Genomic DNA, 13300 nt, shown 5'->3' with positions numbered 1-13300 from the left:
TATCTTTTGAACCATTATACCAATGAGGCAATAGCATTATGAATCATATTTCTACAGAATCAAAATTGGGGCAGCTAGGTGGTAACAGTGGATAAAGCACTGGCCCTGGATTCAGGAAGACCAGAGTTCAAATCTGACCTCAGACACTTGACACTTACTAGCTGTGTGACCTTGGGCAAGTCACTTAACCCCTGTTGCCCCCCCCCCAAAAAAAAAAAAAGAAGAAGAAAAAAGAATAAAAATTGCTGGTAACATAAAGGCAATGGCTAACAAGTACAATAAGCTATTTTCACCCAGTGTCTTTTACACATAATCTGTGGAAAGAAGTACTTTTAGGGCACACTAAAGAAATGTAACATGTTATTCTTTCTTGTGTTTTTTCCTCTTTTGTTCTAATTCTTTTCTTACAACATGACTAATATGGAAATATATTTAATATGATTGTAATGTGTAACTTATATCAGATTGCTTGCTGGGTTCAGGAGGAGGGAGGGAAGGGGGGAGGAGAAAAATTTGGAACTCAAAAAATATCTCTACATGTAATTGGAAAAAATTTTTTTAATAAAATCAAATTAAATTTTTTTAAAGTCCAATTATACACACACACACACACACACACACAGAGAGAGAAAAATGTAACATGGTCACCAACATTAGGGAAATAGCAGCAGCAAAGCAACCATGTTGGCTGATATCAGAGACTAAGCTAGCTCAAGTCAATAAAAGAAGTAGTGTTTTCAAGGAGGCCAGAGTAATCTGTAAACAACCCAGAACCATAATTGCAAAGGAAAATCAGGCAGGGGAAAAAAAATCAAAGAGGAATGACATTTAAATCTTGCATTTAAAGAATGCTTATCAGAAGGAAACATCTTTGAAAACATAGAATCACCCAACTCTTTGCCCCTGGTGGAAAAAATAGCTGTCAAAAAACTGTGGAAGAAGGATTCCCTCAGTATGGAGCTTCAGGAGGAGAATGTTGCTCCTCCAGACTTGGCCCTGCATTTGGTCCAGCAGGGACAGCACCAGTGTGGGTCAATACCTGGAGCTGCAAAGTAATCCTATGGGTGAAGGAAAAAATGCTCAGGATTATGATGATATTTGTCCAAGAAGTAGCAATGGTCAGAAGAAAGAACTTGGCTGGCTGGATAGTTGACTACCTTGAATCAAATGTTTAGTTACCTAGAGAGAGAGAGAGTTTAGAAAGAGCATGGAGCCTAATCAGGATCTGTGGGACAGAAACTGATTCCGATCTTAGGATGTTAAATCTGGAAGAAACCTGAGAGATCACATAGTACAAATCCTTCACTTTATAGATAAGGCACAAAGAGACAATGAAGCAGAAAGGAACAACTTAAAATCAAGTCTTTTGATTTCAAATCCAGCCTTCCCCAGTATTTCATGTTCCACAAAGCTTAGAGATAAAGGAGACTAAAGTCTACTTTTTTCTATAACTTTTATAATTATAAAAGCTAAACAAGATGTTATATGGCCAGCAAACAGAAAATCTGCTGACAGAGTCCAGGAATACTTAAGACTCTGGGTTCATGTAATTAAATGGAGAAGTTTTTTTTTTTTTTTTTTACCAGAAACAGCGAGGGAGACAACATTCAGATACAAAAGTTTCTGCTTTCCAAGAACCAAAAGAGTTGAGGGAAATTCTTCTGACCATTGATGAGATTAAAAAAAAAAAAAGGTCTTCTAGAATGGCCGAATATGTTGTAGTTTATGAACATAATGGATTATTTGCCTTAAGAAATAGCAAAAGGAATGGTTTCAGAGAAACCTGGGAAGACTTGTAAAAACTTACCCAGAGTGAAGTGAGCAGAACCAGAACAAGGTATTTGATAATAATAACATAGTAAAGAAAAACAACTTTGAAAGCCAAAGAATTGACCAACGGGCAAAGTCTGACCAGGACTCCAGAGGGCAAGGATGAATCATTGTAATCATTTCCTGAAGGCAGGAAAGGTGATAGGACTCAATTATTGTTTGTTCTTCATTCTTGAAGAGGACCATGGCATTGGGTGATGTCATAACTTGCACTGAATTGAATTTTTTTAAGTGAGGGAAGGCTGTGCAAGGTCACCAACCTCTTTCCTCCAGAGCCATCTGGATCCAGTGGCTATATATATATATATATATATACATATATACATATCAGGGTGACTGGAGATAACCCAGATGTTGAAGACAATTGGGGCTAAGTGACTGGCTAAGGGTCACACAGCTAGCAAATGTCTGAGGTGACATTTGAACTCAGATCCTCCCAACTTCAGGGCCAGTACTCTTATCTACTGTGCTACCTAGCTACCCTGATGGACTCAAAACACATAATGAAATATACTTTTGTTGGACATTTGACTTTGTTACAATGATGGTTTATGAATTTTTTGGAGGGGTGGGAAAAGGAAAAGTGATAGTTTTGCCAAAAAGAAAACAAAGAAAGTCATTGAGGGTTTTTGTAAAAAATGTACATTAAAATAAAAAGAAGTACCAAATTAAACAGATGAGGATATTTTTCAAAGTAACATGTGAATAAGGTTTTTGAAAAAGCGAGCTGTATATAATAGGTTTGTGGCCTCACATATCAACCTCTTTCTCTGTTCTACCTTGTATATTGAAATGTTCTTTTTTTTTTTTTGACTAAATTCAGAAAATTCAAATTTAGAGGATAGAAAAGTAGAGTTAAGCTTAATGGAAGAAAAGTCTCACACCTAATATGACATCCTCCCTGCTTCTTCTATTCCAGAGCCTCCCAACCTATTTGTGTCTCCCCCCCACCCTACCCCCCCACTTTTGAAGTCTGGTGAAGCCTATGGACCCCTAATCAGAATAATGTTTGTTACCCTCATTCATAACTGAAAGAAATGTTGAATTCTGGTTGGGGGTTAGTGAAAATAAAGTTGCAATTATTTTTTCCATCCAAATTCATGAATCCCTTGAAATCTTAATTACAAACCCCAGTTCAAGTCATTCATGGCTAACTATAACTTAAATCTTCCTAAAGAACAAATCAGGTCACTCTAGCTAACAGAAGAAAAGTCAATGACTCACCCCTGATTCCAGGATAATGCTTCTTACTTTCAGTCATACCACCACCCAAACTGTCCAAACTGCCTGGACCTTATTTTGCTCATACCACTTTACTCACGTGAAGTGGAATGCCTATCCCAATTCTCTTCTTGTAATATCCAACTCAAATCCAATCTTTATAAATTATTTTTTAACCCACCCTCACCCACTAAAATAATCTCTCCCTCTAATCTGTTCCCCCCAATCCCCCCACCCTGCCATCTGACAAACTGATTTTCCTAAAAACCAGATCTAACTATGCCACCCTACAACTCAATTAAATCCAGTTGCTCTCTCCCCTGCAGGATCACAAATAAAATCCTCTGGCATTTAAAGTTACAAGCTATATCCTTCCTACAACATTTTTAGTCTTCTTCCATTTCTACTCCAAACACTATAACCCAACTTCCCTGACATATTTGCACCTCCTTACCCCAAATACCTCATTTCCAAACTACAGGCCTTTGTGTTGGCTGGTACCCCATGCCTGGAGTTTTCTTCCTTCTCTCCCCTCCCCACTCCATCCTGACTTCCCAGATTCCTTCAAGACTTAGCTCAAATCTTACCTCTGAAAGGAAAGTTTTCCTTGTTTTCTCTTCTCTCCTCAACTCCCATCCCTCTTAGATTACCTTATATTTATTTACACTGTATATATCTTATATGAACAGAGTTATTTGTATATTGTCTCCCCCATTAGAACCTAAGTTCCTTGAACGACAACATGGATAGTGTTTTTGACTGTTTTTGTATCCCCAGCATTCAGGATGATGCCTGGATTAATAAATGTTTGTTGCTTGATAATTAATCATATAACATGTTTTAAAAATCTAATCTTCTGGAGGCAGCTAGGTGGTGCAGTGGATAGAGTACCAGCCAGGAGGACCTGAGTTCAAATTCGGCCTCAGACCCTTGACACTTACTAGTGGTGTGACCCTGGGCAAGTCACTTAACCCCACTTGCCTCACCAAAAAAAAAATCTAATCTTCTCATAACCTGGTTTTTGGTTTTTTAAAATTTGACTTTTTACCCCTACTAGATTGTAAACTTACCATTCAGGTTATTGGTAACTGATGTACTTACTAGGTAGCAGGTTCCATTTCTAGGTCCAAAAAGAAGCCACACAGTACCTCCCACCAGGAGAGCAAGATGAAAAAATCCATTTGTTTAGGGTGCTGTTTTTTTTTTCTCAACCACAATTACCTAGTTACTCAGAGAGAACTAAGAGGGTACCTCTTTCTATCATCTTTCTCCAGTTGCTAGAGATCAGCATTATAAAAATCAATTTTAAACTTTGGTGGGAATGTGGGGAAGACAGCAAGGGAATAATTTTTATTTCTATTTGTAGTCTATTGCTTAGCACACAGTAGGCACCTGATTGTACATATGGATTATTAAGGATCTTCCAATAAAGAATTAATGTATTTTTACATTTCTTCATAGATTAAGGGAAGGTCAACCACTTAATTGCAAAAGTGGAATTGAGATGCAGTATTTACATTATCAGACAAGATTGAAAATGATAGCAGAAGTGAATTAAGTAAGATTAGACAGTATTAGAACTTCCAGGTTTTGTTTTGCTCTAAAAAGTAAACATTTGTCCAAATTTGGAAATAGAAACAGGATGATAACCATTCAACTGTAATCTATTGGTGATAACTGAAGCATTTCATCAGATTAAGAAAACAGAACACATCTCACTTTTTTCAAAGTAAAAATGAGACAGTACTAGGCAGAGCTCAGAGGCATTGTAAGAAGAAAAGATTCCAAGGGAGTTTCAGGATATTGTTTTCTATAGGAATGGCTATCTGCTTCCTTATAATCCCATCTTTCTAAAGGGTAAGGATTAGGAAGAAATTTCTGGCACTCAGAATCTCTTCCAAGAATCACTCCAGATAAATAAAGAATTGAACTGCTATAGGAATAATTAATTAAGAGTACCTTCATTTGAAAAGTCAAAAGGGAAAAAACATAGGGATCCTCTACTTTAAATCTCTTCATTATAAAAAGGGGAAATCCCTCCTTTTCTCCCTTAATAATTTAAGTATCCTCCAATCTGTAATAATTCTAGAATGCCATTTTCTTTTTTAAAAAGTTACAAATTTAAACTATACTTTAAGAAAGTAAACTGAATCACATGGAAAAACAATGACAATAACAATAATAACTAGTAGTCCTTTGAGGTTTGCAAAGCACTTTATAAATATCTCACTTTTATCCTCACAATGAACCTAAGATATAGGTGCTATCATTATCCCCATTTTACAGTTGAAGAAACTGAGGTAGACATCTGTTAAGGGACTTGCCAAAAACCACACATCTAATAAGTGTCTGAAGGCAGGATATGAAATTGACTCTTTCCAATACCAATAATTCCAGGATTCTATCCACTGTGCCACCTAGCTACCTTATAAAAGGAGCAATAATTTTGAAGGAAGGGCACTTTAAGGAGTGTCTTTATTGAAGGAGACACAATAACTATATACATTTTGCTTTGTCATATATTTCTTAACTCCATAATTCAAGCCTGACATGATGTATCATTGACAGAGTAGCATGAACTTGAGATCAGAATCCCAGGTCTTCCTTGTACCAGCTGCATGACTTTGGGCAAGCAATCACCCTCAGAGCCTTGGCTTCCTCAGTAAAATCTATTTAAACTATATATCACAGTGGTGAAGATCCAAAATGAAATCATCATTTGTTTTGTAACCATACACACACATACACATACAGCGAAGTCAAGAGACAGACACACACACTACACATTTATGAAGCCAGGATACAAGACAGACACACAAAATATAGTATAACTCATGGATATAATTCAATGTTGGAGATTATAGAAAACATGGGAACCATCAACTGAGATCCACAAATCATGATACTATCTCTTATTTAAACCTTTCAACAGATATGCTACAAAGTAGAAAAATTTATTTCAAGTGTCCCTTTCAATTCTTCGGCTCTAAATGGCCAAAAGGTACCCAACTGGAGCAATAAATTAAAGACTATAGCTATTTCATCCTTAAAACAATTTAAGAATTCATATTTTGTAAATTTATTGTATGGATACATGATTTTTTTTTGATGTTACTTAAAATGACTCCATTCCCCACCCCTCAAATATGAATTTTACTCTAATGATTGTTTTTCACCCTCCTTTGCCTCATCCTTGGTTCTTGATGACTATGCCAGTGGAGGGAAAGCTGTGGCACACCCACCAAGCTGGAAAGACCTGGTGGACAGATGGTCAAAGGAACAGCTTGGTTAAATTTAGAAATGCTCATTAGCAGAAGGTTGGTCACCAGGCAATTACATTTCTTGTACATAGCAACTCATGAAGATTATCTGTTAAAGAGAGATGGGATTGTGATCTCAGAGTACCCACCCCAATTAAATCACAGATCTTTTGAACTATTTTTCTGTTAGTTTTTGGTTGCCTAACAGTTTAAAATGAATTTGCTATTTAAAATGGCAACCTACCCTATGAATCAATGAAACATTTATTAAGTGCTTACTATGTATCAAATATTGTCCTAAATTCTGGGGATGCAAATATTAAAACAAGAATGCCAGAAGTTAGGACAGAGATGGCCGGGAGAAGGGTGTTTTGATCTGGAAAGTCAGAAGAATAGTGAGTAGAGCTATAGGAGAGTTGATTGACCCTTTCCAGGAAAAAATAATGGTAGTATTGATCTGATTACAGTTCCCAGACCAAGAGAGTAGGAGGAGTTTGTATTCCTATGAAGTATATGGCAAGGGAGCACAGTGGATAAAGCACCAGCCCTGGATTCAGGAGGACCTGAGTTCAAATCTGACCTCAGACACTTGACACTTACTAGCTGTGTGACCCTGGGCAAGTCACTTAACCCTCATTGCCCCGCCCCGCCCCCACAATTAAATTAAATTTTTTTTTTTAAGTATGGCAAGATGGCTAGGGTAGCCAACTGTGTTATGAAACATGATCTTTTCTGGGGCTGGCTAAGTGAGTTTGTGGTTACTCATCAATTAGGATATCCCAGCACTAAGATAGGGGTTCTAAAACTGAGGTGATTAACAAACCCCTAAAGGTCAGATCTCTGAATTAAAGAGGATCAGAAGATTAAGATTTGGAAGTAACTTTAAAGAATCAATTAGGGGCGGCTAGGTGGCACAGTGGATAGAGCACCAGCCCTGGAGTCAGGAGTACCTGAGTTCAAATTCGGCCTCAGACACTTAACACTTACTAGCTGTGGGACCCTGGGCAAGTCACTTAACCCCAATTGCCTCACTTAAAAAAAAAAAAAGAATCAATTAGACCAAACCCTTCATTTTAGAGAGAAGGAAATTGGGGCTTAATACATGCAAATTCATAGTGAGGAACAGAGACTAGAGATTAAGCCCAAATTCGGTGCTCTTTCTACTACACTACTATACCAGTAAATGGATTGTATTTGGTTTTCCATTTTGTTTTGTTTCATTCTATTTAAGAGAGGTGCTGATCTATTACTTTTCTAAGAATACCACTTAAGAGTGACAGAATTCAGATCTTTTCCCTAACTGAATTTGGTATAAGCCTTGACCACATAATTATGCCGAAGTATCAATAAATGTTATTTAAAACTGTTGATGACTAATGAGCATGATACGGGCTGTTGGTGGCTACAACACATGCAAAATTAAATGCTCAGTATCTCCTGAAGCATTAGTTGGGTTTTAAAAAAAAATCTATCAACAAGATACCAATATTAACATGGGTGGGGGGGGGGGATCAGCATGACTAATATAGCCTAATCTGCACAACAGAGGGCATGACCTCCACTCCTAATCAGTTCATGTTATTCATCCACATATGCTTCTACTTTAAAAGTTCACAAATATTTATTCACCACCTTCTAGGGATCAGGTGCCCTTCCAAGAACCTGCTGTTATGTCATATAAGAAGTTCATCCTGGGGATACAAAGAAAAAATGAAATGACTCCCTCTTACTGGGGTACAACATATACACAGATAAATGTACAAATTCAAAACAAAGTTATACAAACCAACCTAGACTTGGAGGACCACTTCAAGAAAATGCCTTGATTTGAATCAATCAAGAATTTACTAGGTACATCGTCAGACACTGTGATGAATATGGGCTTGTCTCATGGTCTATTATTTCCTAATACTTCTAACCAATAATGGCATCACAGTTTACTAAAATGTAATGGAAACATAACCAGCTTCCCTAGGCTGGCCCCCTGCTCAAACCTCTTTCCTTACTTTCCTGCCCCAGCTGGGGGAGATAATGTCTCATACTGATGCAAAGCACTGGCCTATTTAAAGTTTACTCTAAAACTTAATCATCTTAAGGCTAGGAGAGATAGAGATAGGTCAAGGGTCTTAGTGACAAAACCGTCACAGAATCTGAAAGCAAAATGTGGCAGGAGAGGTTACTTTTTAAGTAGTTAATCTGACCCTCATTCACTAGTGACTGTCAAATACAACTAGAAACATCAAAATAAAAACACTTTCAAAGACATAACACAAAGAATCAACATACTCTTAGGCTGGATGTTACCCAAAATTATGTTATAGGCCACATGAAGGAGAATTAAGATGCTACTTAACTTCACCTGTTTCCAATACAGGACACACAAGTACTAAATCTAGAAATCGGTCCCAGATTAGTAGATTCTTGGAAGGATTCTTGAGTTCCCTCAAAAAAAAATTTTTTTTTTGCAACAAGCCATGAGCCTGTGTAGAAGATACTCTTTCTGGATAGTTCAATTCAAATATTCTAAAGGGTAATAATAGAACCTTTGTATGCACTTAAGTGCTGAGGTGGGGCAACTAAAATCATTTGATCATTTGTCTTATTCCCTTTGACCTGCTAGACTAGATAATGTAATTACAGTATCATCTTTTGATAGTGTATACACAGTCATTTGCATATCTCTCAGTGAGTAATTGAAAAAAAAAAAGAAATACAATTGCAACACAAATCCAACTAAAACACTGTTGCTCTGAGCAAGAATTTTAGAAAAGTCTGTGTATATGAAATTCAAGAAATTCTCCCTTACCACAGACAGCACCTGTAGGCAGAGTACAAAGTAATCAATCACACTGGTTTTACTTCACAGCTGCTTCAACAGCTAGAAATCACAAAGGAGAGACTGGTGCGATTTCTGTCCATTGTAAAGAAATAACATGCTTTATATGCTGGTGTTTTCCTCACAAAAACCTTGTTGAAATAGGTATAATATCCTCATTTTAGAGATCAGGAAACAGCTCCAAAGTGAGACCCAGAGGTGATGCTCAAGGTTATACAGCTAATAAATCAATGAGCACAACTGATATCAAGTTCTTTCCATTATGCTACACTGATATAAACATAGGAATGGAAAAATGTGATTAACAATCTAATAGTTTGTGTCTAATCATATCAACTAAGGTAAGGATGAATAAATTTTGTACAAAAGGGATAAGATTATAATGAGAAAAAGATATTTTAAAATGGAAAATTATCCAGGAAAAACCTTAGCTCACACCACACCCTTTAACCCCTCTACATATTACAGGACAAAACATAATTCAAGCCAAGTTGAAACTATAAGCATTATTATATCATTTGAACATTTGGATAATTTTAAGATCCATTTCAATAGATATGTATGGTTAACTGGATATTGTCTACACAAATGTGACACATGATGTTAAAGGTAATAATCAAGAAAAAATACCCCAAACCTATTCTAGTCAAAGGTTTCAGTCTTCTACAAAGACAATTAAACAATTGTGCCAACATGGAACAAAACAAACTAATTGGAATTTTATCTCTTCTGTCTTTTACCAAAAAGAAAGAGGTGCTAATGAGCAATTAAATGGCCAGAAGCAAAGAACCATGGGAATTCCAAAACTGGGTTAACTAGCACCCAGATAAAATGAAAGAAGGACCAGAATTTAAGAATACCTCAAGGGAGCAAGCAAATTTTTGATTCAAATGATGCTGGTGGTAGTGTTAAAGGTATCAGGATTAAGAAACTTGAAGTCATTTTCCTAGTCACTCAACCAAGATTCCTTTTAAAAATAGCTTTAGTACTTCACAGCACCTCTCACATACTTCAAAACCATTCATGATTACATTGATAAGGGGGCTTCTATATTGCTGACACTCCTACTGACAAGTACCTCATCTCCTCCAACCCACGCTTTAGTACAAGGTCTTTCAGAGCTGTTGGAGTCAAAAAGCATCCATCAGTTGACAGGCAGGCTTCTGGGACTGTGCTTCTCTCTTAGGCTGGTCCTCCAGATTTACGTGGTCAAACTTAGGAGAACTAGTTTAAATTTAAAAAAAAAACCTGCACATTTTTCCACGATAAAAATCAGTCAAGATATAAAATTTATATTGGTTGTCAAACTGCTGTCTAAATAATAGGCCAACAAGTTTGTGAATTATATGAATTTTTCATTTTAAGAAACCACTTAAAAAATATACAGGGTGTCCCAAAAGTCTTAGTGCAGTCCTGAGCTATATCTAGGACTATAAGCTATAGTCTGTAAATCTGTAAGACTATAACTATAAGCTAAAGCTTAGGACTGCAGTAAGACTTTTGGGCCACACATTATGAACATCTGTAGAGTTTAGCTGTTTCAAGATTTGGGGGCAGGGAGGAGAGATTCAGTCGGCCATTCTTCAGTAGGAACACTTAAGAAGAATATAATGACATTCAAAAGTCATCTCCAAGCTCAGATTTCTACTTGGTGGTCTCAGAAAAGTAATAGTCAAGAGTTTTGGTTTTTTCAACACTTATATACAAATGTTAACAGTTATTTGAATCCTAAGTTACTCATATAACTCTAATCATGGATATAGGCTTTTAAAATGTTAAGTATAAGGACATTTTACCATTCATTATGACCTCAGCTGTATTACTATTCTCTTAAAGTCAACTCTTCTTTATCGCCCATTAAAAAAAAAACTCTTCATACCTTAATATACCATTTATTATTATTGCCAGTCAGCTACTTAAAATACAGCTTCAGAAGTCAAATACTAGTAGCTTTTATAATAAGTAAGGTATCTTCAAGGCATCAAGATAAAATGATTTATGTCAACACCCTCACAGCAAAATAAACAGGGAACAAATAACTAGCCTAAAGGAAAAGCTCAATTTGTTAAGATCAAAGGAATAAAATCTTAATTCTCATATTTAAGACCAAATAATACCTGGAATGTGGGAGAAAATCTCAATCTTTCACATAGAAATCTAGAGAAATTTCAAGACAGTAAAACTTTGTTTTCTGCCTTTAAAGTTAAACAGAAAATTGGGGGGGGGGATTAACGCTTAAATATTTAGAAATGAATTTATACACTTTTCAGAACCGGGTGCAGGTAATAGCCTTGCTAAAACATGCACATTTACTAGCAAATGCTTGCAGGTTCAATTCCTGACACCAAAATTTAACCCAAACACCTAGTGGCCAGAATCAGCTAATTACGTTGTCTTTCAAGCCTAAGCAGAGCAGCATAATCAAATATTGTACTTCTAAAGCATCTACAACCAAAGTTATCTTCCCAGGAGAAAAGTATACACACTGCGTGTATATTAATCTACAAACATCCTGTGAGAACTTCCAAGCCGCTTTTTATTTATCCAACTAGGTCCAAAGACAATGAACTGAGAGAAAATGGGTGGGGTGCCGCCCACTTTGGGCAACTTGTCAATTCCAGAACCGCTTTTCCCCTTTGAGAAAACCCAGCCTGCACAGGTTTTCCTTGGCAAGGAGCTACAACACCGCAAGCATCCTCTGCATAAGGAAGGCGAGGTGCCTGCAGAGCACAGAGCAGCTGTCGCAGGACAGGGTACCAACACCAGTGAGGACTTGGGCTGCAGGCAAAAGCTTCTGTCATAAACTTGCCCTCGAAAAAATACCAGGAGAAATGGGAGAGGGCGGAGGGGACGAGGACCAAGTCCTCTCAAACCCCCGCCCATCAGAACCAGAGGGACTGAAGAGAACTTCTAGTCCAGGGTCCGTCTATTTCCCCCACAGGGGGTGGTGGGAGAGGAGGATGCTCCGTGGTCTCTTAATCCACGGGGTTTAAAAAGAAGTACCGCATCTAACTCGGGGTAGGATGAGTGCCGAGGGGGCTGGGGACAGCGGCGGTGGCAGCAGCAGCAGCTGGGGGGGGGCCACCGGCTGCGCAACAGCGAGCCCCCCACGAATCCAGGACAAGCGTGTGCAGCCCGCCCCAGCCCAGCTCCCAGCCCGAGGGGCGGAGGGGTGTCTAGCCTCGGGGGCGGGGGGCGAGGAGGACAGCGAGGACCCAGCCAGGCTTTCACCTCTAGCTCGCTGGGAGACCGCTGGAGGGGCCACAAAGTTTTCCCAGGCAGGCGCCAATAATAAATAGGGGGTCTCATCTCCCGGCCCCCTGAAGCTGACGCCTATCCCAGAGCCGGTAGCGCCCCCCGGCCTCGTGGATAGAGTGGCAGAAGGCGGGAGTGGGGTGGGGGTGGGAGAAGGACGCGTTACCTTGGGGGAGGCAGGGGCTGCGTTCGTGGCGTGGTCCCCCGGAGGTTCCGGCGCAGCTGCTGCAGCTGCGGCTGCAGCCTCGGTAGAGGGGCTGCCGTTCTCCTGCTCCGCCAGCGCCGGGGCCCCGGCCGCTCCCGGCTCGGCTTCATCCCTCGGCGACCCCGGCGGCGCCGTCACTGTCGAGCTCCCCGCGCCCATGGCTCCACTGCGGTTCTCCCCCGGTCAGCCGCAACACACCGCACGCACGCACACACACACACCACACGGATCTGCTCTTCCACCAATCTCACGGAGTCTCCTGGCCGTCGGCTGGGAAGCGAGAGAGGACAGGCTCCTTAGGGATCGATGTTCCAAGCCACTTGGATTCACCTGCCTCCTTCTCCTCCTCCTTCTCTGCTCCTCCTCCTCCTCCTCCTAGGGATGAGCCCGGACTGCGAATGAAGGCGACAAGCTCTCTGCAAACTCCTTAAAAAAAAAAAAAGCCACCACCTCTATGCCTCCTCCCCCACCCTTGTTTTTCCCTCTCTTCATCACATGAGCTCAGCCCCAGACACGCCTTGCAGCAGCAGCAGCATCTCCCACCCCAAGCAATTAGGGGCTATAGGAGCCAGCCGAGACACCCCCAGTTAAAGCTTTAACCCCTGCTTTCATAGCAACCTGCTCATTACCTCCGAGAGCACCCCCTGTACATCTAGAGAGACCTGGGCTTTTGTGGACATCCCCCCCTCCAGA

At 39.5% G+C, this 13300-nt stretch overlaps 1 protein-coding gene across 1 annotated transcript in view; it reads right to left on the bottom strand.

Annotated features, from left to right (window-relative positions):
- Positions 1-13046, bottom strand: part of AKAP12 (A-kinase anchoring protein 12) — a 115827-nt gene extending 102781 nt beyond the window's left edge. Inside the window, exon 1 of the mRNA XM_044001529.1 lies at positions 12569-13046. Coding sequence (XP_043857464.1) covers positions 12569-12766 — 198 coding nt within the window. The 5' untranslated portion in view covers positions 12767-13046. The remainder of the gene's footprint in view (positions 1-12568) is intronic.
- Positions 13047-13300: the final 254 nt, after the last annotated feature.

The sequence above is a fragment of the Dromiciops gliroides genome, chromosome 4, assembly GCF_019393635.1.
Source record: "Dromiciops gliroides isolate mDroGli1 chromosome 4, mDroGli1.pri, whole genome shotgun sequence".
NCBI lineage: Eukaryota > Metazoa > Chordata > Mammalia > Microbiotheria > Microbiotheriidae > Dromiciops > Dromiciops gliroides.
This window is presented reverse-complemented; position numbering and strand designations above follow the sequence as displayed.